Source organism: Saccopteryx leptura, chromosome 9 (assembly GCF_036850995.1).
Source record: "Saccopteryx leptura isolate mSacLep1 chromosome 9, mSacLep1_pri_phased_curated, whole genome shotgun sequence".
Lineage (NCBI taxonomy): Eukaryota > Metazoa > Chordata > Mammalia > Chiroptera > Emballonuridae > Saccopteryx > Saccopteryx leptura.
This window is the reverse complement of record NC_089511.1, coordinates 70,852,390-70,879,699: the sequence shown is the minus strand read 5'-3', so window position 1 is coordinate 70,879,699 and position 27,310 is coordinate 70,852,390. Positions and strand designations below refer to the sequence as shown.

General features: G+C 52.4%; 1 protein-coding gene across 1 annotated transcript; it reads right to left on the bottom strand.

The window, feature by feature from the left end:
• Positions 1-657: 657 nt before the first annotated feature.
• On the bottom strand, positions 658-24,427 carry LOC136381517 (collagen alpha-1(XIII) chain-like). Its single transcript, XM_066350230.1, has 4 exons — positions 23,583-24,427; positions 5,557-5,626; positions 1,720-1,797; positions 658-761 (listed from the first exon to the last, which is right to left on the bottom strand). Exons 1-4 carry the CDS (start codon positions 23,874-23,876, stop codon positions 658-660), a joined length of 546 nt encoding a protein of 181 aa, XP_066206327.1. The 5' UTR covers positions 23,877-24,427.
• Between the last annotated feature and the right edge of the window lie 2,883 nt (positions 24,428-27,310).

Genomic DNA, 27,310 nt, shown 5'->3' with positions numbered 1-27,310 from the left:
GTGAAAGCCCATCCCTCTGGCTGGAGCAAACCAGGGAGATTCTGAACTGAGAAAGAGGGTCTCTTCCGAGGCTGCCCTCAGGGAAGCAGTTCAAGGAATAGCCAGGAATGACTCAGAAGTACCCCATGATTATTTGCATGCAGAATTTCTCAGGCACCTGAAAACAGTATTTCTTTAGTTTACATGTTCTCCCTAAAACAACCATCAGCTCTGCAATCCCTGTCTTTATTAATGGCACCAAGGGATACTTTGTTCTGAATTCTCTCCTTTCTGGGCTAGCTGAGTCTGAAATAAGGAGAACCACAAAGAAGGGGGGCTGTGGGTCTGCTCCGCTGCAGCCCAGGGGATGAGAGAGGGGCCCAGGTGGGGACAGAAACTCTGGCCATAGGCCCTGTCCATGTAAATGCAATGAGTGTGGGGGGCAAAAACTGATGCCAGGGCCCCAGGGCAAGGCTGGACAAAGAAAGGGCTTCGGGATGTGTGGACACCAGCTCTCACCATCTATGAAAAATAAGCAAGCCCCAAGAGGCAGTGCAATAGGAACATAAATAGAAACACATGGGAAAACAGAGCCCTTCTCATAGAATCTCAGACTTCTGTTGCTGCACGGGGCTTTCTCTCTCCAAGCCATTGTCCACATCGCTGCTAGTGATAGCTCTAGACTACAGACTGGATCTGGTCCCATCCCTCCTCCCTGAACCTCCTCTGGCGCAACGTCACCTCCTGTGGGCTGACAAAGCCAGAGGCTTTGCTGCCGACCACTAGGAATCCACGCAGACATCAGTAAGTGGTTGCCATATCTTCTGCTACCCTTGGATGCAGCCTCAGAATCAGACTCGGCACAGCCGTCCAGGGCGCCATTACCAATCCATCACTCCCAGGGTGAAAACCCCGTGCCTTCCTTTGAACGGAGAGAGCTGAGCCGGACTCCTCAGCCTGGCTGTTGGCCGTCATCTCCCACCCTTATTTCCCATCACGGCTTTGGTGCTCCAGGTCCCTTCAGCTGCTCGCCATTCTCAAGGAGACCTACCCTTTGCTCACTCTCAGAGCCTCTGTCCGTGCTAGTGCCTCAACCTGGAATGCTCTCTCTGCAGACTGTTAGTTGTTCCTAGGTCTCTGCTCTCCCACTTCCCACCCAGCAAGAAACACTGCGTGGCCTGCCTTGTGTCTGTGTAACCATGTGACTCAGCGCTGGCCAATTGGAAACGAGCAGAAGTGATGTGTCAGGTTGTTTTTCTTCTAGTTTTGCTCTTGAGGGCTTGGACACGTACTCTCCGGGGCCTCCTCTTTTCTCGTGCTGACCAGCGGGATGCTGAGAATGAGGCAGAAGACAGGAGCCCAGAGGGGAAGCCACCTGATGACAATGGCAGGGCCACCCTCCTGTCCTGGACCACTGTCCTCTAGCCTGCCAAGGAAGACGCCTCCCTTCTCCCTTATTGGAAGCCCTCCCACTAACCTGGCTGAAGGCCACTTGTCTCCCCTCACCCACCCTCTGTACCAGAGCTGGCTACAGTACTCATGCACACACCTGGACGGACCACCTATGTCCCACTCCTGCAGTCCAGCCTCTTGGCCTGGCGCTCAGTGCATGACTCTGATCTAGCCTTCCCCTACGAAGATGATGCCAAGACCGTGGAGAAATTTGCTCCAGCAGCTCAGTGGGTCCTGGCTCCCGCCGTGTGCACAACCATGTCCCATCTCTCACACTGCTGGACCCACCCAGCCCCAGTGCGGCAGCCCTGAAGTAGCTGTTTCCTTGCTGACTGGAGCCTATATTGTCCTGCTCTTCATTTGTTCCTAAGAACAGAAAAAGAGACTGGGAGAGCTTCCCTGATCTTTGTGTTCTTTTCAAGTGGCCTAGGAAGTCTCACGGTCTGTGTCTCTGTTCCCAACACCCTGCTCCTGTCCCACCAGGCCACAGGCTTTGTGAACGGCCCACACTTCTTCCTCTGAACTTCTGGCCACCAGGACCCTCCTAATGGAGGCCCAACCTTTGGCATCCTGCACCAGACTACAGCCCATCACTCCCCTGACAAAGAGCGCATGCAGCCCAGAAGCAGGATACAGCCAAATTTCAGCCAGTACGTGGCTATTTTGGGACAGGGAGGATCCTGGGAGGATGCTGGCAAGGTCAGGGTAGGAAGGGAAGGAGGTGGGTTTTCTGCCCTGCCCACGATTATGTGTCCCAAGCTCTTTGGATGCTGCCCAGGACCCAAGGCTGCCACAAGGAAGAACACACCCACCACAGGACTCCCACCTCAGCCCAGCGGCCTCAGAACCACACTGGGGGCAGGCACGGGTTTGGGGCTCTGGAGTCCAAGCTCAACAACCACAGTGGGCAGGAAGACTGTATGTTTCTTTGCTGTGTCCCAACAGCTGTGACTTCAGTATCAGGCAAAATTTAGACTAGTCTTGAAGTGGGGGAGGTGTCAGAAACAAACCGGAGGGAAGATGAAGAACACAAGAAAGAATCCCATCACCCAGGAGCGATCAGTTATAGAACATTCCTTGAGCACCTTCTGTGTACGGGGCCCAATATGAGATGCTGGCAAGACAAAAGGGATTAATGCTTTGACTCTGTATGTGGCACTTACAATTGTCTAAGTCTTTCTGTAAGTATCGGGAGCTGCAAGTGGTTTGTAAACTCTGAAATGATTTAGGTATAAGAGTGAGTGTGGTGTTTTACTCACGAGTTTGGAGATTTGCAAACACTTCAGAATGTCGGAGTCTACTCTGCCTGTTCGGAGAAGGTCACCCATCACTGTGAAGTGCTCAACACTATGCCCAGCACATAGTAGGTACTCAATTAGGGGCAGTGGCAATAACTGCTATTACTCATAACAGGTTGGCAGCCACATGGCCTGCAGGCTTCAGTGTGAAGGAGATAACTTTACCGTGGGGCGAGAAGCCTCAGGTGTACAGCGTGGGCAGGCCCAGGGACACTGCAGGACCTAGTCCATTTTAGCAGATGCATTTACTCTGTAGTTCCATTGTCGGAACAGTCTCTGCCCTCCCAGTCCTTCTCCACTAACTCCAAAAAGCTGGGAAAGCATCCCAGTCTCCTTCCTCTTTTGCCTCAATTTGGGATCTTCTCTTTTAATTCTCTTGGCGTTAACTCCCTGGCTCTGACCTATACACTGCCCTCTGGGGAACTCCCTAACACACTGAACACCCCTCCCTGAAGCCTGGCCGACTCAGAGCCTGCTGGTGATCCCTGCCACAGAGGACCTACATCAAGCCCTCCTTTTCCCCACTCGTCCCTTCACCCCGATGTGTCCCTCTCCCCTGCTATCTCTGAGCTGCTCACACTGCCTCACGTCTGTCTCCTCCCCATCCAGGATCCCTAGGTCCCACACAGACTCCCAGAAGGCAGGGAGAGATGAAGCACTCTTTCGTCCCCCTTCCTGCCACATCTTTCCCAGCACCCAGCCTCCCAGGACCCCAGAGCCAGACTCTCCCAAGCACAAAATTGACACCAATTGGTTGGGCACCCATTTCGATGGTGGGCAGGGAATGTGAAGCCCAATCAGGCAGGAAAGAGAGAAGGGTGAGCCTCTGTCTTGCCACAGATGTACAGCCTACGTTGCATCAGGACACAGTGCTTGTTGAGGATTTGTAAGCATTTTTTTTGACATTTTTAAAATTTTGAAATTAAATTTAATGGGGTGACATTGATCAATAAGAGTATATAGGTTTCAGGTAAACATCTCTATAGCATTTGAACTGTTGATTGCATCGTGTGCCCATCACTCAAAGTCAGATTTCTGAGCATCTTTAAAGTGCAAGAGGAATTGGGGGGGGGGGATAATTGCTTACTAGGAATCAGGAAAGGTGGTAAGTACTTCCCACAATTATCTCACTGAATCATCATCATATACCAGCAAGAGGGGTTTTATCCTCATTTTTCACATGAGGCAACTAAGGCAGAGAGAAGTTAAAGAATTCTCTGAAGGTCACACAGCTGAATGTCAAACCCCTGCCTTCCATGGCTCCAAATCTCCTGCCCTTCACCAGCATTCTGTACTTTGAGTAAAGAAACCAACTGCAATTGACCAGAGTTATGGAGACCACAGCCATTATTATTTGAAATGCAGACTAATGCTGCCTACAGTTGCTCTGCCCAGCCCTGGCACCCCACCCTTTCCTTCATCTCATCTCATTAATCTTGGCATTTTTCTCTCAAATGCTTTCCCAGATCCCAGGGCTCAATCTCCTGGGCCCCAAGAAAGGGAGGAAGCTTCTCAGGGCTTCTGTATACCCTTTTAATTAACCCGGACGACCCTCTTCCAACTGGGCCAGCTGAATCCCATCATGATGTCACCATCTCCCACAGCAGCCCCCCTGAACTGTGACTCCCACCTTAGCCCACTCATGCTCCAATAAACGCAGTCTCTTCGTTTCCCATATGCTCAGCATCTGTTGGCCTCTCTTCCCTGGCTTGGGTACCATGGTTGAGAGTTACTAGGGCCCTGTGACGCCTATGTCCATGGAAGGCCTGCCAGAGAGCCCAGTGTCTTGCCAATGCTACCTGTGCCCACGATGGGTATCAAGGGACCACACTCTGAGCTGGCAGAGGTCCAAAGCAGGGCAAAACCCTCTGCAATTACTTGATTATTTTCTCCCCAACCCTTTTCTGGAGCTTCCTTTCTTATTCCCCTAAAAGTACTATATATTTCAGTTACCATGGAAACAAGTAAACTTGCTCACCTGTCATTCTTATGCCTTAATAACGGTCAGCAATCTAGAGAAGTCCACATTGACTGATTTATCGTTATTATTAACTGTGAACAATGAAATTGAGCCCAACATGCAGCATGGTGCCTAGCAGAGAGCAGGCACTCAGTATATAGTTGTGACCAGATGAGCAGACCCACTGAGGAGCAGGTCATGAGATACAGAGGAAATAACGCTGGAAAAGGTACACTTGGAGGTGATCTGCCCACACAGGGCTAGTCAATGGCAAAAATAGAATCTGAATCCAGATTGGACTGGTTAACTTTGTTAAACCACATCACCTTCCAACCTTGAGCTCATATGCAAGGGGACGTTTGGACAGGTAGTCTAGATACCATACAACACAAAGCACCCAAGCCACCTAGCAAGGGCAGGAAAGTTTTACAATAATGAGGCAATTCATTCATTCCATTAACAAACACTTTTATACACTTGCTATGTGTCCAGAGCTGGAGACACAGTAGTGACCATGATGATGAGCCTGGTCCCTGCCCTCTTGGGCTTATCCTCTCTTCAATGCTGTATAACACTTTAGAATTGGCAAAACCTAGCCATGCCCATTATCTTGTCTAGTTTCACAACCTGGGGTGTATAGTGAAGGCCCATAGAAGAGTTTCTGAATGAATGAATGCTTGAATAAATAAATGATGGATATGGGGTGGGTAGGCCAACCAATGAGTAGATGAAAATGTCACAGATATTGTCATTTCCCACCTTTCCAATGAAAAGTGATTCCCTGAGCAGGGTATGGCCAGAGCACAACCACAGAGTGGCCTCTAGTGTGTGTCCCCGTCCCAGCCACCTGTTCACTGGGCTCCTTACCTGGTGGGCAGTGACATCCTGGAGACATCTTTGGGGCCTCCCGGCGCCTCCGAGAGTGGAGCTTCCATTTCTGCACAAGGAAACAGAGGAGAGGAGTCACTGGGAGACCTAATGGTCAAGCCCTGAAAATCGTCTGTGGATGGCGGGGGGGGGGGGGGGCAGGTTGGGGGAGAGGAGCCACTTGGGGGCTGGCAGGAGGACTGCTCCTGAATCAAAGACTGGCCACTGGACATCTGGGTAATAAGAAACAGACAGAGAGGTGCCATCTAGGCAATCTCATGATCTGATGTCTTCAGAGTGCTCTTAAAGAAACTAACCCCAGTTGCAGGAGCTGATACACCAGTTGTGGCCTTCTTGCACTGCACACTCATGGGCTCAATGATCTACTTTTCCCAGCTCACCGCTCTTTGTTTCCTAGTAGCTCTGGGCTCCTGTTAGAATCTGGGGCAGGGACAGTGACTTCTGTTCTCAAGAAAACTTCATGTTGATTCACATCAAACTAATATCTGCTAAACCCCAATCTGTACTGGCATTGAGCTGGGTACTTTTATACAGAGAACCACATCTATTTTTCCAATCTATTAATTCCAAGGTACATTTAACAATGAACTCATTTTTTTACTTAAGGAAATTGAGGCTCAGAGAGGCTGAGTGATTTGTTGAAGGTCACACAGCCAGTATGTGGTAGATCAGGGACAAGAACTCAGGCTTTTTGATGTAAAGTCCACTCCATCCTGCTGGAGAAAGGTTGTGTACAAATGACCCCAGGAGAGGGAACACAGTGACAGACAGGGTGAGGATTCTGCAGGCAGAGGGTCAAAGCAGAAGACAGGCAGGCGAGGAAGAGAGGAAGGCCCCATAGGGGAGCCCCTCACTCAGAATGGGAGACTGGCACACAAATGTTGTGAGCGGGTGTTGAGGCTAGGCTGCAAGTGGGCACAGAATGGCCACTGGGCAAAGAGGTGACCTCCTGAGACAAAGTCTGGTGACAGATCCCAGGATGCCCAGCTCTGAGCCCAGTTCACTAATGCCACTTTCCATCAGGGAATGTACCTATCTAGTCCCCTTCCCACCAATCACCTTGGGTGGAAAGGTTAAGAGACTTATTTGTGGCTGTTCCTCATATACAGTAGGTATGTGACAGAAGTCTGTTAAGTGACAAAGCCATTCAGTGACTATCAAGCCAAGGCCCGCTGAGTTTGCAACATTCTGGCTACAGGTTGCACCATTCGGGTTGTCACTCATTCAACAACAGCAAGATGCCAAACACAGGTTGGGCCCCGGAGATGAAGACTGGGACAGAAGGCTGGAGGCTGAGACCCCTCTCTGGAGGCTGTCACAGTCGTCAACCCAATGGAGAGACAACGGTGGTCTGTGTATGGTGCGGCAGCAGGAGGGAGAGGAGACAGGGAAGGAGGTACAGGAAGAAGAGTGGGCGGGGCACGGACGAACTTGCGGGAGAGAGGGTAGGGACCAGGCTCTGCTATGGGTAGCCCAGATACCGCTTTGGGGACAGGACAGGGGCAAAAGGCTTCTGGGAAGATGACAGGTTTGCCTGGGGACAAGCTGAGTTTGAGGGCTGTCTGTGTGGAGGAGTCCAGGCGGGCAGGGGCACATTGGTTCCCGAGCTCCAGAGAGGGGGGCCTGGGGTAGAAAGGTGGATCCGGGACCTAGGGGTACCCATTCAGAGGGGAAGGAGACATCTGACCCAGAGATGGAAAACTGACCAAGTTCAGGGTGTGGGTGTGTTTTCCTGGCCTGCCCAGTGTTTATTTCTGGAAGTATTGACTCCCAACATCACCCCTTCCAGGGCCTGGGTTTCACCCACCCCCTGACCCTGCTCTGCCGCTCACTCCCAACACCGCAGCAACGTCTCCTTCCAGCCGGGGGACCTGTTCTCTGCGGTGGTTCACTCCCAACACCGCAGCAACGTCTCCTTCCAGCCGGGGGACCTGTTCTCTGCGGTGGTTCACTCCCAACACCGCAGCAACGTCTCCTTCCAGCCGGGGGACCTGTTCTCTGCGGTGGCTCACTCCCAACACCGCAGCAACGTCTCCTTCCAGCCGGGGGACCTGTTCTCTGCGGTGGTTCACTCCCAACACCGCAGCAACGTCTCCTTCCAGCCGGGGGACCTGTTCTCTGCGGTGGTTCACTCCCAACACCTCAGCAACGTCTCCTTCCAGCCGGGGGACCTGTTCTCTGCGGTGGTTCACTCCCAACACCTCAGCAACGTCTCCTTCCAGCCGGGGGACCTGTCCTGTGCGGTGGTTCACTCCCAACACCTCAGCAACGTCTCCTTCCAGCCGGGGGACCTGTTCTCTGCGGTGGTTCACTCCCAACACCGCAGCAACGTCTCCTTCCAGCCGGGGGACCTGTTCTCTGCGGTGGTTCACTCCCAACACCTCAGCAACGTCTCCTTCCAGCCGGGGGACCTGTTCTCTGCGGTGGTTCACTCCCAACACCGCAGCAACGTCTCCTTCCAGCCGGGGGACCTGTTCTCTGCGGTGGTTCACTCCCAACACCGCAGCAACGTCTCCTTCCAGCCGGGGGACCTGTTCTCTGCGGTGGTTCACTCCCAACACCTCAGCAACGTCTCCTTCCAGCCGGGGGACCTGTTCTCTGCGGTGGTTCACTCCCAACACCGCAGCAACGTCTCCTTCCAGCCGGGGGACCTGTTCTCTGCGGTGGTTCACTCCCAACACCTCAGCAACGTCTCCTTCCAGCCGGGGGACCTGTTCTCTGCGGTGGTTCACTCCCAACACCGCAGCAACGTCTCCTTCCAGCCGGGGGACCTGTTCTCTGCGGTGGCCCCACCTCTCACTGTCCCTTGCCCACCTGGTTCCATGTCCCTCCTCACCCAGCTCCAATTCTGTGCTCAGTGATTGGAATCACCGTTCTGGCTACAAGCCGGCTGCCAGGACCCCCTCTCCCATCAGCACGTTCTCCTGGCTCAGCCACAGGCCGAGCAGACTGAACACTTCCACCTACCCATGCTGGTGCCCATGCTGGTACCCATGCTGGTACCCATGCAGCAAAACGGAGCCGGAGAAAGCACGTGACTTGGCTGGCTGGCTTCACTTCAGGACGTGACCATTATCTCAGAGGAAGGCCCCGCAAGTTCCTCCATCTTTCTGCTCTAATAGTTCTCACAACTTTCCTCCCCAACCCCAAAACCATGACCTCAATGTCACTGTCACCTAATGAACTTGAGAAAACAGAAACAGCCAGAAGAAGCCTTCCACAGGCTCCCGCCACCATGCATACCCACCCATTGCGTCTGTGCTGGCACACTGTCCCTTCTGTCCTCTTTCATGCCCATCTGTGCTCTCAGTTGAAGGCCAACCCTCTACCTGCTCACCAGGTCTTCCCTCTCCAGTCTGCCTGGGGCATCTTGGCAGCAAGTCTCCCTCCCACCTGTGTCAGCCATTTCCTCCCTTGGACTGGGCCACTTACAGCAGTCGTCAGCAAATGCTTCCTGTGAGGGCCAGCTAGTAAATATTTCAAGCCTTGGGAGCCATACAATGTCTGTCACAACCACTCAACTCTATTGTGTAGGCGAAAAGCAGCGATAGCTCAGAACAAAATAAGCATGGTTGTGCTCCCATAAAAAGTATATTTATAAGAACAGGCTTTGAGTGGGATTGAGCTGTCCTCTCTCCACTCCTGATGTAAATCATTACGCAAGCATGCTATTGTTCTTCCCATCATAAAAAAAGAAAAGAAAAACCCTCTCTTGACAAAGCTGTTTTTTTAAGAAAAACTCCCGGATGGAGAGTGTATCCTCCTGCTCTCTCCTGAACCTCTCCTACTATCTCTTCCCTTCCCTCCCCCCAAGAGCTTCTCCATGTAGCCCCCCATGACCTCCCGTAGCCAAGCCCAGAGGGCAGTCCCCGCCTCATCTCAGCCAGCCCCTGCGTTTGCTCGCTGCTCCTTCTCTTTGACACACTTCTCTCCTCGGCCCCAGGACACCGCTGCAGGCTCCCCTCCTAACCACTCCGGGTTCCTTCACAGTGTCCTGTGCTGCTTCCTTCCTGCCCACTTGACTTTGCAGTGTTGAAGAGCCACACGGCCCAGTCTCACCTCCCTTTCAGCTGCCTGCCTGACATCTCCATTGATAGACATCCCCAAATTATCCTGGTAAGGCGGAGCTCCTCACCCTCTCTCCCTGAGCCCCAGGTCTGTTCTTCCCTCATCACAGGGAATGGCAACTGTGATCTCCCAGTCCAAAACCTTGACATTGTTACTGATGCCTCCTCTCTCACTCCACACTCACTCATTCAGCAACTTCTGTTGTGTACTTTCCAGACAAATTCAGGGTCTGGCCCCTTCTCACCAGTCCCCCCAGTACTCCCAGGTCCAAGCCTATCACCTCTGGCCTGATGGCTGTGATAATCTTCTGATGAGTCCCTTACCTCTGCCCCTGCCCCACAGACCACTCACTATGGCAGCCAGGACGACCTCGCAGACCTCTTGATGGGCCTGCACGTGCCAGGCTTCCTCCTACCTCAGGGCCTTTGCACTAGCTGCCTTCTCTGCCTGGGATGTTCTCCTTCTAACCACATGGCTCATTCTCAATATGGCCTTCCTTGTCCCCGGTGCCCTGCAATATTCTTACTATCCTCCTTCCCTGTCTTATTTTCTTCTTAAGATGTTATTGTTGTTGCCTTAATTATCTTGCTTAATGTCGCCCCCCCCACACTAGAAAATAAGTTCCACAAGAACATGGATATTTGGTCTGTTGTATTTACTGTTATATCTCCAAGTGCCTAGATCAGGGGTCGGGAATCTATGGCTTGCGAGCCAGATGTAGCTCTTTTGATGGCTGCATCTGGCACGCAGACAAATCTTTAATAAAAAAAAATAATAACCTTAAAAATATAAAACATTCTCATGTATTACAATCCATTCATTTCCTACCGCTCATGTTCATGGTTGTGGGTGGCTGGAGCCAATCACAGCTGTCCTCCGGGACAACACCAAATTTTTATTGGATAATGTGTAACGTACATGGGTCGTTGTATGGCTGTCACGGAATTACATTTTAAAATATGTGGCGTTCATGGCTCTCTCAGCCAAAAAGTTTCCCAACCCCTGTCCTAGAACATGGCCTGGTATATTGTAAATGCTCAATAAATATTAGTTGTTTATAAAACAGAAAGTTTCACGTAAAGGTCTAGATTTCCAACGTCATCGACAGGAGGACTGGCAACACTGGGCCATGGTAACAACGGCAGCACTGAATGATGACCACCCCTTTCAGGTGGGTGTGTGCTGTCCGGGCACCACAATGCCCTTGCCCTGGCCAGCTTCACCTACTCAGGTTACCACCCTGGCGCCCTCGGGCACCTGAGTTTGAGTTTGAGACTGCTGGAAAGAAATCCCCAGGCTGAGGCTTAGGGGCAGGTGGGTAACTTTTCGAGGCCCTGGGATGGGCCGTCCTGGACAGAGAAGCCTTCCTGCTTTGCCTCTATGGGCAGCCAGGGCCTCCTGGAATGCCCGTGTGCCCACAGCTGAAACATCACCCGCCTGATCATCTCAGCTATTAAGATGCCTGTATCAGTATCAAAGGGAAAATGCCAAGCGGCCACTCACTCTCCCCAAAGAATGCAGTTACAGCTTGGCCTTGGGTTTAGGGGCCACTCCCTCCCCACGCTCAGCCCTGGGCTCTCAAAAGGCTCAGCTTCAACCTAGGCCTCCGTCACAGGTGGGTGGGTCCAGGTTGTGGTGTGGGGACTGGGAGTCCAAAGGCAGAGGCCAGGTGAATTCTGCACTCCACAGTCATGACCTTGAGCCTGGCACTTCCGCCCCGGGGGGAATGTGCAAAAGTGCTGCTGGGGAGCACTTGAAACCCTGAGGCACTTACCATGTGAAATTACTAAATGAGCTGATATCAGTAACAATAGCTACACATATTGAGCAGTATATACCAGGCATTGTGCTAAGTGCTTTAGGTGGAAACGTCACTTAATGATTATTTTTTATGTATGTATGATTCCTGGTAGAACCCACCTGGCCCTGGAGGCGGCTATAGGACCCTACCTTGGGTGAGCACAGATGACCCCAAGCTCTGCTGAAGCGCCCACCTCACGAGGGCTGAGCAGGTTGACCTGTCCCTGAGCTACATTTGGGAGTGCCCGGACCTCAGGAGCCAGCCCAGCGCTCCCACTCACTGTGTATTAAGCAAGAGAGAGAACCTCTCTGAACCTCAGTTTCCTCATCTGTAAACTGGGGATGATATTAGTTATCTGCTGGCCTACCCCGGGCAGTTACAGGGATAAAATAAAATGAGGTCAGGAAAAAAAGGAGGTGTCTAGATGTAAAGAAAGGTGAACACCTGCTGTGCCAGCTTGTTTTCTTAGTGGCCAGGTGAAGGCCACTTCTTTCTTGAGCTGGTGCCAGGCCTGCCTCCTCACATTTGGCGGGGTGAGGCTGGTTCTGCCTCGTGCACTGCTGCAGGCATGTGGACGCACGGCCAAGTTTCCTGCCATGCCCCTCCCCTCTGCGGAAACTCAGACTCCCTCTGCCTGCTAAAGGGGAGGTGAGTGGGGCTCCTACCTGCAGGCCCTTCTTTTGACCCTGAGAACTAGCAGTTGAAAGGAGTGCCCATTGAAATGACCACACTGGGCAAAGCTCTGGCCCCTGTGTCAGTGTCTGATTACAATGCTTGGCGTGGAGTGGGCACTTGATCTCACCTGCTAGAGCCCTTTTCATCACCCTGAGCCAGCACTGTTACTGGGCCAGCATCCCGCTGGAGACTGAGCCAGCCTTTGAGGGCAGGGCCCGGTCTGGTGCCTCTGATCCACACTTGAACCAAATTACTTACTTTGAGGTCTGTCCCCTAGAGCCTATCCTTGTGGTCTCAGGAGAACATGAGCTTGGGCTGGGCTGTGACAGAATTTGGGTAGAAAGAGATGGGGGTGAGAGGACATGCCGGTGAAGAGCAAAGGCACAGAGGCAGGACCCAGGCTGCACAGTGCTAGCTCTGTGGGCCCAGCCCCAGGGACCGCAGGCGGTGGTGGCCCACAGACCCAGCTTGTCAAGGCAGCAGGCCCCTGTGCGGCTGCATGCCCCAGGGCGCAGGGAGCTCAGCAGGGTAAAATCAAAGCGGAGGAAATCTAGACACTCATCCCACACCCACCAGAACTGGACTCTGCTTGGGGTGGGGGAGAGGGGCTGTGTGCTGGAGCCCTGGAGGGGTGACGTGAGGGTGGGTATTTTAGGAAATTTCTTCTCCTCCCTCCACAGCTCTCTTTGTGCAATGGACTTGGCATCTGATCACAGGCTCCCAGGGCCAAAAACCAGGGGCCTGAGAGTCCTCCGGATGCCTCTACCTCCCTGCTTTACCAGAACCACAGACTGTTGTGGCACCAAACTCTGTGAATTAGAAAACATCGGGGGAAGGAGGTATGCACCCCTGTGAATTTTCCAGCCTTCATGGGAGGAACTCCTTTTGTCCAGCTAACCTAAAGCCCTGCTACTACCTCAGCGGAGTCAAAGAACTGGGCTGTAGAGCTATGTGGATGTGAGTGGGAGCAGGGTTAGCACTGGGCCCAGGACTCCCAGAGTTCCAGGGGGTCTGAGGTCATCTCTGGGCTGGGCACAGGATGATGCATGGGTCCCCTACAGCAGAGTGTGGAGGGGCTGGGATGAGAGTGCTGGGATGAACGTCAGGTGCCCCTTCGTTCCTTCTCTCCCTTCCACAAATGGGTACTGAGCACGTATAAGCGCCAGAGCCGGGCAAGATGCTGGGAACACATGTCAGAGCAAAGCAGACACTTGGACTGCCCTCACGGAGCGTACTCTCCGGGCAGGACACATAAGAGTCTAAAATCATGCACATCGACATGAAGCAACCACTGTCATCAGAGCTAGGGCTGGAGGGCAGGGTGCTGACAGCCTGTCCCATGGCATGGACTAGGCTGGCTCGTCCTTGGATGTGACAGGTGGTCTGGGATGGAAGATGAGCAGCAATGAACCAGGTGAGGGACCCAGGTACAAGGAAAGGGCCGAGAACTGATACAGCAATGTGTTTCTTATGAACCAGGTAGGATCTTGCATATATTAATTTATTCAGCACGGATAACAACCCAGCCATGAATGAGGAAACCGAGACAGAGGGCAAGGAGTTAACTCGCATTGATGGCACACAGCCAAGGGCAGAGGCAGGATTTGAACCAGGAAACCTATCTCAGAGCCCAATTTCCTCCACCTGTGACCCGGGGTGGGGAGGAGAGGCTTGGTTCTTTTTAGGAGATTGAAATATCACAAAATCACAGTTCTATTACTGGAATGCCAGGCCCTGCTCAAAGCATTTGTTTTAAGTTGTTTAATCCTGAAAACAACACTCATAAGAAGAAGGTCCTTCTATCATCACCCCCATTTTACAGAGGAACAGCTCAAAGTCCTGAGAGGTTAAACAACTGGCCCAATGCTATACAGCCAGTGATTAGCAGAGCTGGATCTGAACCCAGCAATATGGCTCTAGTCTGTGCTCTCAGCTAGGACAGTGTACGGCCGTGTGGCTGGACTCCACAGGGAGGGGACGTGAGTCATGCGGCTGGTCAGGAGGGCCAGGGCCGGGCCCTGCTGGCCTCTTGGACTACATTCAGAAATGTCGTCTCTGGCCTGAGAGCAACAGGATGTCATTGAAGAGTTGCAACCAGGGAAATGTGGTGATTGTGTTGAGTTTTTAAAAGCTCACCTGGGTTGCTGTGTGGATGATAAAAGAGGAGGTAGGCAGAGTGACTAAGTGCAGACAGGTTAGGAGGCTCTTGCCATGGTCAAGGAGAGCCAGGGCAGCTCAGGTGTGCGAGGCAGGCAGTGATGGAGAGAAGAGGACGGATTTGCAGGAGATGAGAAGTTGCAATCAGCAGGGTCTGCAGCAGGAAGCCGGTGCATTCCTGAGTGAGGGTGTGCTGGGGAGGGCCCAACTTCCTGCTCAGTTTAGACAGGTTGAGTTTGAGTTACTTTCAAGATGTGTTGGAGGGTTGGGATAGTAGGTATAGAGGTGGGTCCAGAGCTCTGATGAGATGAAGAATACACAGGACATTACAGCCAGAGCTGTGCAATCATGGAATGGTCACCTGTGTAAGATAGTGAGCTCCCCTTCACATAGGGTGTGTAAGTTAGAGACCCAGAAATGTTGTGGGAGATTCCTGGTATAGAGCATAGCTCTCTTCCTTCCAGCGCTCTGGTTCTATGGAGTGGGGTGTGACTGGAGGCTGTATGACCACCCTTTGACCTCCCATGTCACCAAGTCTCCCATTATGCCCAGGAAACCTCAAGTTCCAGCACAGGCAAGTGCACTGAGGCTGTCCTTGGAAAAGCCCCAATTAATGCTCCTTTAACCAGCCCCCTTTCTGCATCCTTGTGCCCAGAGATCATCCTTCATGTCCTTCCCTATAGGCCACCTGGTCAGAGCATGACCCAATGCAGAAAACCTCAAGTGATGTCTTAAGAGGCACCTTCAGAAGCATGTACAGTGTAACGAACAGGTGACTGCAGGTAAAAAGCTCCCTGGTTGGCAGAATCCCAGCCCGGGGGCAGGAAGGCAGCCCTGTTGCTTACAGAATAGGCAGGAGAGTGAGGAGGACAGGAGGGCCTGCGCAGCACAGCAGGAAGGGCCCGAGCAGGGAGAGGCCAGGCCGCAGTGCAGGTGCACGGAGACCAGCGAGGCTGGGGCAGGGTGCAGAGCAGAGGAAAGGGTGCCGAAGAGGCGGCCAGGCCCAGCCCGTGTGGACTCTAGCCATGGAGAGTTTCCGGAAAGCCCTCAGTAGCCTCCAGGAAGGAGACAGGGGCCCAGTGTCCCCCTGGAAGGCCATGCCCAGCCTCAGGCAGGCAGTTCCGCCCCTATGTGCTGGGCTTGCCCTTGCCCTTTGAAAGTCCAGAGGAGCCCCTGCCGCCAGCAGCCTCATCCTGCCCCTTGGTCACGGGGAGTTTTCTTCAGGGAGGCCACCACCCTGAGCGTGCTGCCCACGGCTGGGAGAGTGGGATTGTCTGTGTGGAGCTGCTGCTGGCATCTGCAGGCAGCCCAGATGACACCTGGAGAGCAGAACACAGCACCTGCCCAGCTCACCAGCCCCTCTCCAGACCTAGCCTCAGTTTCCCTCAGAGGAACCTGCTGACTTCCTTTACTTATTGAGGACTCAGCAAGCTGCTTCTGGGAGAGAAGAATCCATGCAGAAGGTGTGGGAGAATTCCTAAGGCTTCTCCTCAAACTTCCTTTCTTCGAGATGGCAAGCCTTCAGTTGATTTAAAAACAAAAAAACAAAAACAAACAAAAAATCAAAACCAACCTCCACCCAAAAGAACGTATTGCTTACCCATCTTTACACCTCTCAGACTTTCAAACTGTACAATGTACAGTAGGACTTTTACTGATCTCATTGTGACTCTCATTACTGTTACCATCAGCCCCTCAAGCATTGTTTGGGACCCAAGAGAGGGGTTGGGGTCAATTAGACAGGATATTCCAGGCATGGGGCATGGAGAAGCTCTCTCCTCGGTATAAGGGTCTGCCAGCCATGCAACTTGTACAACACCCTCTTCCTAGACCTTCCCCCCAGGGATTCACATCAAGATTTTGGGAAATGGGTCAACTGGTGTCCTTTTTTTTTTTTTTTTTAAAGACTTTATCTTAAAGAAAAATTTTTTTAATTTTATTGATTTTTTTTGTGAGAGAAAGGGAGAAAGCAAGAGAGAGACAGGAACATCAATCTGATCCTGTACGTGCCCTGACCGGGGATCAAACTGATAACCTCTGCACTTCAGGACGATGCTCCAATCCACCAAGCTATCCAGCCAGGGCAACCTGGTGTTCTTTAAATCTTCCACTATGTAGTCAGCCTGTTACTGGATCAGAGCAGGCCTTTGAGGGTATATATATATATTATATATGAGAAGGAGGAAAGAATAAAAAAGTTTAGTTACTATAGACCTTTTAACCCTATCGTGTTACAAAAGGGGACATTCAGGCAGCTGCATAGACAGACAGATGCCCATTATACAGTGAGGCAACAGGAGGTGAGAGGGAAAAATAAAGCCAGGGCAGGGTGATAAAACAGAACTTGGAATGGGGCTCTACAGAAACTGCGGCCCGAAGGACTACGGCGTAGTCACTACGCTGTGCCACGCAGTGGACCCAGATTCGGCGCTAAGCTTCTTAGGGGACAGTTCAATGTCCAAGAGACAAGAACCAACCCTTTCCTCCTGGGAAGCTCAGTTATCCTAGAAACCAAGGCTTGATACAACAAATGGCATCCCCAATGTCATTTTTACAACAAAGATGGCATTGTGGGCCTGATGCCAAGTCAGTTCAGTAAATGCCACCTCTGTAGAACCAAACTGAACCAAACAAGTCCCAGCCCTTGGCCGATGTGACCTGCCTTAGCTGACTTAGTAGGATATTGGTACCTTATATTGGTGGTATATACTAGTGGCTCAGAACGCCAGCTCTGGGGTGACTTCCTGAGTTCAAGGCTTGGCTCTGCTATTTACTAGCTGTGTGACCTTGAGAAAATTACTTAACTTCTCTGGGCCTCCATTTCCTTTTCTGTAAAAAGGAAATAGTAAAAATATAACCATTTCACAGGATTATTGTGAGAATTAAGTTAATTAATAGATGTAAAGCTCTTTAAACAGTGCTCAGTAAATATTAGCTATTAATAAAGGTGAATATGGTACAGCCGGTCTTATCTCCTCCGATGACGAGGGAGGTAGTAATGTTGCTATTAATAGAATGATTTCATTTAATCCTGCAACCACCCTGGGAGGAAGATGTTGTTATCCCTAGTTTTTTTCAGATCAAGACACGGAGGCTCAGGTCACACGACTAGTTAGTAGCAGATAGATGTGTGGTTTTGCCCACTTCACTGCTCTGCACCAACCAAAACATGCCAGGCAGCCTGGGCAGGTGAGGCGAAGGTACTGAACCTCAAAAGTGGGAGACGGCAGGGGTGGGTGGAACAGCTGCTCTGTCTAGGTGGAAACAACCTATCTAGCCATTTCCTCTCTCTTAGCCAGCACCAGGGTGCAGCCCTGACTTAGGAGTTAATCATCTCACCCTGTGCTGGTGGCCACAAAACACCCATCCCCAGGGCACCATCCCCCCAGCAAATGCTGAGCGAACAGCTGGGTTTGAGGGTGTGGGTGAGGGGAGGACAGCTGACTGAGGTGGCTTCACTAGCCTCCTGCAGGGGGACCTTCAACCCAGCAGCTAATTGGTGAAGGCTGCTCATTACATGCAAAGTCCCTGGCTAGTCAGGGACTCCAAGACTAGTGAGCCTCAGGCTGCCATCAGATTGCACGCGATCAAATGAAGAAACCGGGTATTTAAAGGCAGCAGAGAGGAGAGCACACTGCACAATCTGGGCTGAGCCATGGACAGCAAATAGATTTCATCTCGGCCTTTGACTCGCAGGCCGGGAGCAGCAGCCTGCTGCACTGTGTTGCGAAGGATTCTGAGGACTATCTAGGTTCACTGGGAGTGCTGAGCGATTAGTCATGGCTGCTGTGGTTCTGGGATAAGAGAAGTCAGCACATGCCATGTTTTATCTATCTTCCTTCTCTGCGCTAAATGTTTGGCATGGCTAGAAGACCTGCAGGAAGTCCGAGCAGGGAGAGCCGTTTGGGTTGGAGTGGCTCAGGAAGGCTTTACAGATGGCACTGGGGCAAGTCTAGAATAAGGGAAAAGGGCATCTTTCTGAGAGTGTCACCTTGTGAAACTGTGCTTAATACAGATGGCATTTTGTTTCAGCTGCTTTAACTTTTTCCCACCACCTTCCCATGAGGATTGGCTACTTAATGAGGTCCTCAGTCTGGCTTGCAGCTACCTGCTAATTCTAAGGCCATTAGACAAGCTGTAAAACTTTGGAAACTCTCCCTAGCTTTATCTACAGTAAATATTGCCCTGTATTTTAAAAAATCTTAATTAGAGTCATGAAATAGTTCTTTATCGTGAACACCGACTCACTAGTTAGTGGTAGCTTCCTGAAAAAGTATTGCAAAAGATTGAGGCAGTATAAATTCAATGGGGAGTTATACTACAATTGATTAACAATGTCTGCTGAGGGCCAGGGAACCCAGAGCGGAGCACACAGGTACCAGGTCTTTGCCACTGCTCAGCCGATTAACTATCATTTGAAAAGGAGGAGAGATGTATGCAGGAGCCGGGAGCCTATCCCTGGCTTCTCTGATATCTGGTTAGCAGCCTTCAAACCCGTTTTCTCATCTGCTGGGTGAGGGCACTAGACCAGAGGGGCTCTGAGGACCTTCCCTCTGTTAACACCCCACAAGACTAGTCATTTGCTCACAACATGAAAGGAGGAGGGGTTTTAGGACTGACGTAGTAGAGTCTGTGCTGCGTATGAGGCCACCTGGATCTAAGGTCTGTTCATTTACTGATGAAAGGAGGAGGGGTTTTAGGACTGACATATAATAGTAGTCTGTGCTGCATATGAGGCCACCTGGATCTAAGGTCTGTTCATTTACTGATGAAAGGAGGAGGGGTTTTAGGACTGACGTAGTAGAGTCTGTGCTGCATATGAGGCCACCTGGATCTAAGGTCTGTTCATTTACTGGGTGAGGCAGCTGTGATCTCCATAGGACACTACATAGGCCACACCCCTCACTGTGTCATACACATACTTCCCCTTTAAGAGCCTGCTCCCGCCCTCATCCCAGCATTTCAATCCTAGGGGACTCCATTCAGAGCCCCAGTCTCAGCCGCTGCTTTGATCGCTCCCCTACATGCTTCTCTGGAAAGGACCCAATAAAGGGCCCCTGTACACACCCTATAAATGTGAGACATTCTTATTACATGGTTGTTCTTATTATATTTAGGGACAAGGGAGTCTTCCTGGGGTCCCTCAATATTGACCTTGAAGGTTGCTGCTGACACCCCCGGCCCCCCTTGGCCTACAAATGGGTTTGGCTATTTTAAATTCCACTCCCTCCTCTTTCACTGCATACCCTCTGCCCAGCCATAGGTGACATCTGATTTCCTCCATTTGGGACATTCCAGTTTCTCTCTTCACAGCAAGCACATCAAGTAACTGCAGCTGGAGTGCTCATTAAGGTCTCAGACCAGGAGAGAGTTGATGATGGGGGGAGAGCTGGGACCCGAGGTATGAAAGCCACACTCCCAGCTCCCCATGAGCGGGGCCCCCGCCCCGTCCTCCTCTCCCAGCTCTGACCCTCCCCTCCAGGCTCGGCCCTTCTGCTCACACCTGCCTTTGGTACGCCTCAGTCTAGGCTTCTCTCCTCCTGGGACCCCTCGGCCTTCCCCTCAGCCCCCTCTGCCTCCTGCCTCAGAGATGTGGTCTGTGCCCAGTGCGGCGTGGGTGGTGTGAAGGTGCCCCTAGACGCCTGCCGCTAAGCCACTGTGTAGGCTGTGTGCCTCACAGGTGCCCTGCTCAATGCCCTTCGTCCATCCTGCAGGGAGTGGCCCGGGCCCACCTGCTTCCGGACTGGTGGCCTGCCCCAGGTCCCTGGGAGCCCTCTGCAAGCATTCCTGTGGTCCTGAGCATGGCCGCTGGTGGTGGCACCTTTAAGGGCATTCTTCCATCTGCCATTGCCTAAGAGTGTCACAGCATCCCCAAGAGGGAGACAGGGCCTGGATCTACAGAGGAGGGATTGAATGCTCAGGGGGCGGCAAAGCCCCTCTGGAATCCTGGGTCTAGGTGCCAATATTCACAGGGTGTCTGTGTGCCCCTTGAGAGCAGGAACCCTCCACGCATCCATTTCATGGGCTCATCCTTTAACCAACCATGTCCTTCTCTCTTCTCCGCCTTTTCTTTTTTCCCAGGGGTTTCTACCGGTTCCAGTTTTCCCTTCTCTGCCTCACTCTTTCTTCACCTTTGCCAGTTGCTCCAACCTGGAAGAACACCTCAGAAAGGAAGGCACTGGGGTGGAGGAAGGGCTCCAGGTGCTCTGGGGACACCTTTGCTGGCCCGGAAGCATCGTGCTCCGGACACAGCTCTGTCCCTTAGAACCTTCTGCACTGGTGGGTGTGCTCCGTATGTGCTGTCTACTCATGACAGGTGTCTGCTGAGCACTTACTAAGATGTGGCTAGTGTGACTGAAAAACTAAATTTTAAAGTTTATTTCATTTTAATTAATGTAAATATAGTAAGTCATATGTGACTAGTGGCCACCATATTAGACAGGATGGCCTCTAGAGTGCCCTTCATAAGCCCCTGGACTGGAGGCCCTACCCAAGAGATGTCCCTTAGGGCCATCCACACAGACTAGGCCACCCAACCCTGCTCTCCACAGGACAGCTCTCTCCCTCTGGTCCCAATGCCCTTTGCTACTGACCTCAGGTCCCACCACTGCAGCCACTGTTGCCATTCACTCCTCTCTGACCCCATGCGCAACCCTAATCTGGGTCACAGTCCCCTCTGGTTGCAATATCCTCTTGTTTGGCCTCCCTGCTCTGCCTTAAGTTCCCGTTCTAGGGTCATTACTGCCCCCCTCCAGACCCTTCTGTGGCTCCCCACTGCTCTCACTGGTCTAAGTTGTCTCTAAGGCCCCTCTTGACCTAAGCCGCCTGTCTCTCTCCAGCCATACCCTCTACCACTGCAACCTCCCAGCCCTCCAGGGTCGTGGACTTTCTCCAGTTCCCCAAGGCAAACCTCCCCTCTGACTTTCAGCCTCCAGAAGCTGTTTCTTTTGCTCCTAAGAACAAGGCCCCCACACTCATCCACTTTGCCTGAAAAACTCTTATTTACCCTTTAAGACTTTGCTTGAAAATCAATTTCCCAGGAAGCCAGCACCATCAGGTATGTGGCATGTTAATCCATTCCCCAGGCCTCCTCTGCTTCCATTCTCGTAACCCTTTCCACACAATACGGTCACTGCCCGCCTTCTTCTTTGTGTCCTATTGGCCTCTACATTTAGGAGGCAGAAGTGTGTCCACGCCGCCTGACCCACAGCTGGCTCTCAAGAAACATTTGCGGAATTATTGAAAGAGAATAGACAAAGGTGGCAGGACATTGTGGAAAAAGCACTGGAAGCAGCAGGGTCAGGATTCTAGTCCTGGGTCTCACCATGTGACGCTGAATAACCTACTGCCCCTCTCTGGGCCTTAGTGAAATGGGTTTGGTTCAGAAGATCTGCAGATGAGAAGTCTAGAAGTCAATGGGCAAACACTAAACTGCAGTTGTGAGAGGCAGTATCAGCATGTCAGACAATACTGTCAGCCCCGAGACCCTGAGAGCAGATGACTTGGCATGGCTAAGTCTTAGACAGAGGAAGCAAGGATCTGGGAAAGGGCCGGGGCATGTCCTGGCCAACAGGAGGGGCAGGAAGGGTGAGAGGAACTGAGTGAAACTCCCAAGGTCTCATGCTTGACCCTCAGCAACTAGCACCCCAGAGGTACTGGGAGAGCCCTAGCTGCCCTCATACCCTCTCCACTGCATAGCCAGTCCTATGTGCACTCTCAGCCAGCCTACAAAGGCTGCCTGCTTGCATTGCTGAGCTTAGAGCCCTCCCCCTAACCCCTACCTCCCAGTTCAGGGGACAGTAGCAGCCTGACAGAACCCTCTGAATTCCCAAGTGCCTGGCAGAGCATGGGAATGAGCTGACAGCCACAGTCATGAGTGAGCCATTAGCAGCAGTGAACTTGCCCTGTGACCACCCTTTCTGCTTTGGCCACATGGCTTATCTCTCTTTGACCACTTTGAGAACTGCTTTGGCAGGTACCAGCTTCTGCCTGGTAAGGGCACCTGAGAGGCACCTGGCTATAGAAAACTGGTGCATCATTCCAGAATGTCTACATTCCAGAATGGCCTACAGTTCGAGCTGGGCTCTAATGCTAGCCATCATCACCACCATTTTTGTAAGCTCAGAGAGGTTAGGGTATTTGCCCCAGGTTGCACAGCTTCTGAGCAGCAGAGTGGTAATAAAACTGAGGCCTGCCTGATAGTTCACCCGTTCCTTCACTATTCCACACCACTTCTTACTAAGAGGCCCTCTCAGTTTTTTCTGTGGAAACCCTCCCTCCATGGCCAGCCTCTGCCAGGAGCTCTTCTCAGACTGCTACAGCCCTCACCCGTGTGTCCTTCTCTTCGTCTGGGCCCTGGATACCCTGCGCTGCCCAGACTCCCATAAGTTGCCAGGCCTCTTGTTGTCACTGCCCAGCCTTTTCTCTGATGGCACCCGTAAGACTGCATGTCCCTCCTTCCTAGGGTTGGTGGCTCTTTTTATGTGCTCCCAAGATTGTCATGGCAAAGAGATACTAATGGCTTTTAAACCACTTGGGTTCCAGAACATTTTGGGAATGGAAGAAAACTCAGTATCCTTTTCCCAGAAAAACACAGACACAAAACGTTGGGGGACCACCATTCCAGAGGGCAGGAAATAAACCCAGCTTAGGAACAAGAGAGTATGCAGAGCCAGGGACACTCACATCTGGGTCCCATTGGTCTGGGGCAGTGGGCAGGGACCAGGACACCACCAGCTGCAAGAACTGCCCCCTCTCACCCCCTCAGCCCCTTGATGACTCTACTCACTCCCTCACTTATCTTCCAAAACCAACGTTGGCAATAAAAGGCTCTACCGATCTTCGATCCTCGAGGGATAGATGGGGAGGGCCGTGGGGGACCCGAGACTCGGCCCCGGACCACGGGTCACACGTTCCTCCGCGTGGGCACTGGGTGGCTCTCACAACCCCCTGGCGGAGGTGCCCGATGGGAGAAGTGGAGCTTGGCCACCTCCGAGCGTCTCTGCGCACTGTGCCGTCCTCCACCTGCCCTGCGCGCTCAGGGCGCTCCCGGCCTCAGAAGCAGAGGGCACCTGCCAGAGGCGGGATTGAGGGGTCCGGTGGAAGTCGCTCGGGTCCTCGGGGTCCCAGGCAGTGCAGCAGCCGTCCCCGCCCCAACTCCTCCCTCAGACAATTCATGCGAATCCCGGGGCGCACCGCGCAGCGCGGATAGAAGCTCCCACGGGCAGCGGCTGGTGGAGAGTTTGGAGGCTGCGCGAGGGGGCGCCGCGGGGAGGGATAAAAGCCAGCAACAAAGAGCACAGACCTCATCCAGCAGTTGGTTGACTCGTCCCAAAATAGACGTCTCCATTTGCTGTTCCCCGCACTCCGCTTCCAGGCGTAGAACCCGGGCCTGCAGCTCCGCGGTCCGAAAGTGGGCGAGCAGGCTGAGGGCCAGCGAGCACAGGGCCAGCGCCAGCAGCCCGCACGAACCCGGGCTCGGCAGCCGAGCGCAGCGCTCCGTCTGCGCCACCGCCAGCGCCACAGTCCCGGGAGCGCCCAGCTCCCCGGGGCCCCGGGCACCCGCGGCTGCCGCTTTGCGGGCGCGCTCTGCTACCATCCCCTCGCGTCTTGAAAACCAATAAATAAATAAATAGAATAAATAAAGGCGAAAGCCGCTGCCCCAAAAGGCTCGATCCAAGCTGAGGGGCCGCGGGAAAGGGCTTGTTGTCGCTGGAAAATGTCCCTTTCCTTTGCTCCCGGCAAAGAAGATGGAAAAATAAGCAGCAGGAGGGGGAAAGCCGAGAAAACACACCAGTGGTAGTCGGGGTCCGCCCAGGTGAGAAAAAGTTACTTCGAAGAACGTTCCAAGTCCAGGAAAGCTCGGAGAATCTGGTCGGCACTCCTCTCCGCCGCGTCTTTCCCTTCAAGTATCTGCAGAGTCCTCGGGTTGTTTCTGCCCCTGTCGGCGCTTCTTGATGTCTCGCGTCTCCCGGGCGAGCCAGTTTCAGTCCGGGAGCAGAGGGGCGCACGCAGAGGGCCCCATGGGCAGAGGTGGGTCGTGGCTGCCGCCGAGGAGCGCTGGGGCCGATTCCGGCGCCTCTGTAACTTGACACACTAGCCGCGGCTGCACGGATCGGATGAGCAATCCGTGCTACTTCCCAAACTAATCTCTCCCGCTCCTCCTCCTCCTCCTCCTCCTCCTCCTCCTCCTCCTCCTCCTCCTCCTCCTCCTCCTCCTCCTCCTCCTCCTCCTCCTCCTCCTCCTCCTCCTCCTCCTCCTCCTCCTCCTGTCCTCTCCTCTCTCCTCTCCTCCTCCACCTCCTGCGGGCCCACGGCTTGGATTTGTTTATTTATTCAAACTCGCCCGGGGTGGGGGGCGTGGTGTGCAGGGGCCACTGCCCCAAGCCACCGGCCCCGGGAGCAGCCTCTCCTGCAATCTGTCCCCTTTGAAGTGACACGGGGTTATTTATAGGCAGGAAGGGGGTGTGGAGTGGAGCTGAGGCTTCATTTCTCTCTTTCTCGGGATTCACACTGAGGGCCCTCTTCGCCTTCCGCCCAAGTCTTGGTGCCGGTCGTCACTCTGCTTTCCGATAAGTTGGCAAAGCCATCCTTTGGGATCCCACAAAGAGCCCGACTGAGTTATAGTCTGGCATCTAGATGGACCTCCATGTGAGCAAGAAGATCAGAATTTCTTTGGCTGAGTCCCCCACTCTTGTCTCATCCCTTTCCTGACTCCCCAGACTCGCTCCACCTTGGGCTCTGTGCCTCCTAAGTCCTACAGCCTCCCCAGCGCTTGGTGGAGCTAATTCCGCCAACCACAACTTTACTAGAGGGTGACAAGTCAGCCTCCAGGGGGCAGCAGAACTGGTGCCCTCTTCTCTCTCTCAGGACTCAGACTAACAAGGGACGGGGACAATACTAACTGAGCAGAAAGGTTCATTCCAGAGCATCTGAGAGGCAGTTTCCACTGCCTGCCAATGCCAATCCCTTATTTTCTGCCATTGAGCTCAGACCCATTCCATCCCCCTGCCGCCAGACCAGCATGCCCCAACCATCCCATCCATCAAAGGTGAGCAATTCTCACACACACTCATACTGCATCCCTGCCAACCCTTCCTAACTGCTCCTTCCTCCTGTCATTTCCTATACCTAGTAGAGAAGCTGCTTGAAGGGCGCTTCCTAGTTTCCTCTTTTCTTGTCACTTCTCCCACTTGAAGTAACATTTGTATCCCAAGAGACTTTATCTCCTTGGGCCTCTTGACATTCCTGCAAATGAGGTAGTGGGAATGAGCTTATGCAGAAAGCCTCCTTCCCTGGAACAGCAGGCAAGGGGTAAAAGGCTGGCCCTTGAAATGTGAAATGGGGGTAGGGGCAACAGATGTGTTATGATTCCATTTTATAAAAACAGGGTGTGCCATCTTCACATTTTATATATTGACCTGATCTGGCACATTTGAAAGAGTAACATAATACTTATAAATAATGTGTTATAACATTGCCTGCTGAATCAGGCAGTCACTATGGAGGACTACAGGGATAGAAGGTGATGTTGTGGAAAGGGCTGGCTGCCAGGAGCCGCGTGGGACACGGGGTGAGTGCGCCTCTGTTTGCCCCCTCTGTGTTGGGGTATCTCCATTGGGCTGTGCGGAGTAATCTGTGAAAGCACACAGGGGCGTTGAAGACCACCAGGGGGCGCCAGAGAATTTCTGCACTGAGAACATGCCTGGAGAGTCAGGGACTTTGATTCAGCCATCCCCACTCCTCCTCCCTACCTCCCCGCCCCCCTCCATTCCTACAAAGGTAGTGGGAATGGAGGAATTGAACTGGGGGAGGGGGTAGTTTCATCCTTCCAGACAAGCTAGTCTTTCTACTTTCAGGGCCTTAGGAGCCCTCAGTAATGCTAAGGCACTGAAACCTAAAAAGTTTGGGGCTGGTGCATCGTGATTGGGAGCTGAAGAAATAGGGTACAGGAACCTGACTCCAGCATCAGAAATGACTGTCCAAAACCTGGGACTTCCAGGACGACTGGCATAGAGAGACTTGAGTATGTAAGTCACAGTCTGTCAATGTCTGAGTTACCTGATGTCTATGAGCCTGTTTTGTCAATTACAAAATGGAAAAAGTCAAGCTGGGGAGACCTATTAAAGTAATGCATACAAAGTACTTAACAGTGCCTGGCGCAAAGTAGGCACTCAATAAGTGGTATCTGCTCCGTTCTTTAGGAACTCATGGCTATTAATTCCCACTAGGGTACAGCCATCTCTGGGCTCCCAGTTGTGAAACAGGAAGAAGTTTCAACCCTAAAGGAAAGCAAATGAGTCACAGCCTACTCCCCCCTAAAAACTGACAGCTTTTGGAAGACAGGCCTTAGCCTGAGTCAGGGGCCCTATTCCCAGATGTCCCTTCCCTTCTTTAGGCACTGGCTGAAATTCTTACCCTGGAAACTTGTCCCTTCTGTTTAAGCATTGTCCACCCCCGGAAACTGTTACAGGGTAACTGGACTTATCTTGAAACCTCTTTCAGCAGAAGTGATGCCTGGGACTCAGAGGCATGGGAGTGAAAAGACCCTTTTTTCCAGGAGCTCAAAGTCCAGCAGGAAAGATAAGATACGTTAAGAAACAGGCAGAGAGTGAAAATCCACAGAACAGACTGAAGCCCACAAGAAGGTGCTTTGTGGCTCCCAGGAAGAAGGGCAGGGATCCTGTGACTCAGGAAAAGTCCCTAGGAAATAGGATTTCTTGTTTTCAACAAGAAGACAGAGACTTCCAATGCTAACCTGAAGAGCTGAACCCATCTGTGGTCATGGTTATACTCCTAGATTGAAATGGATGTTCTGGGTACCAGAATGGAAAGCTAAGACAACATGTTCCTCCCTATGCATACAGGCAGTACTGTTCCTCAGTATTTTCTATGATTTTCTGCTTCCACATGTTTGTCCCTACTGGACTGTCTGCCAGGAAGTTTGTCCTTCACTCACCTGTTGTCTGTACCTTAAAATCCTGCCAATCGCTCCAAGCCTAGTATTATGGAGTGAACCCCACTTTTCTTCCT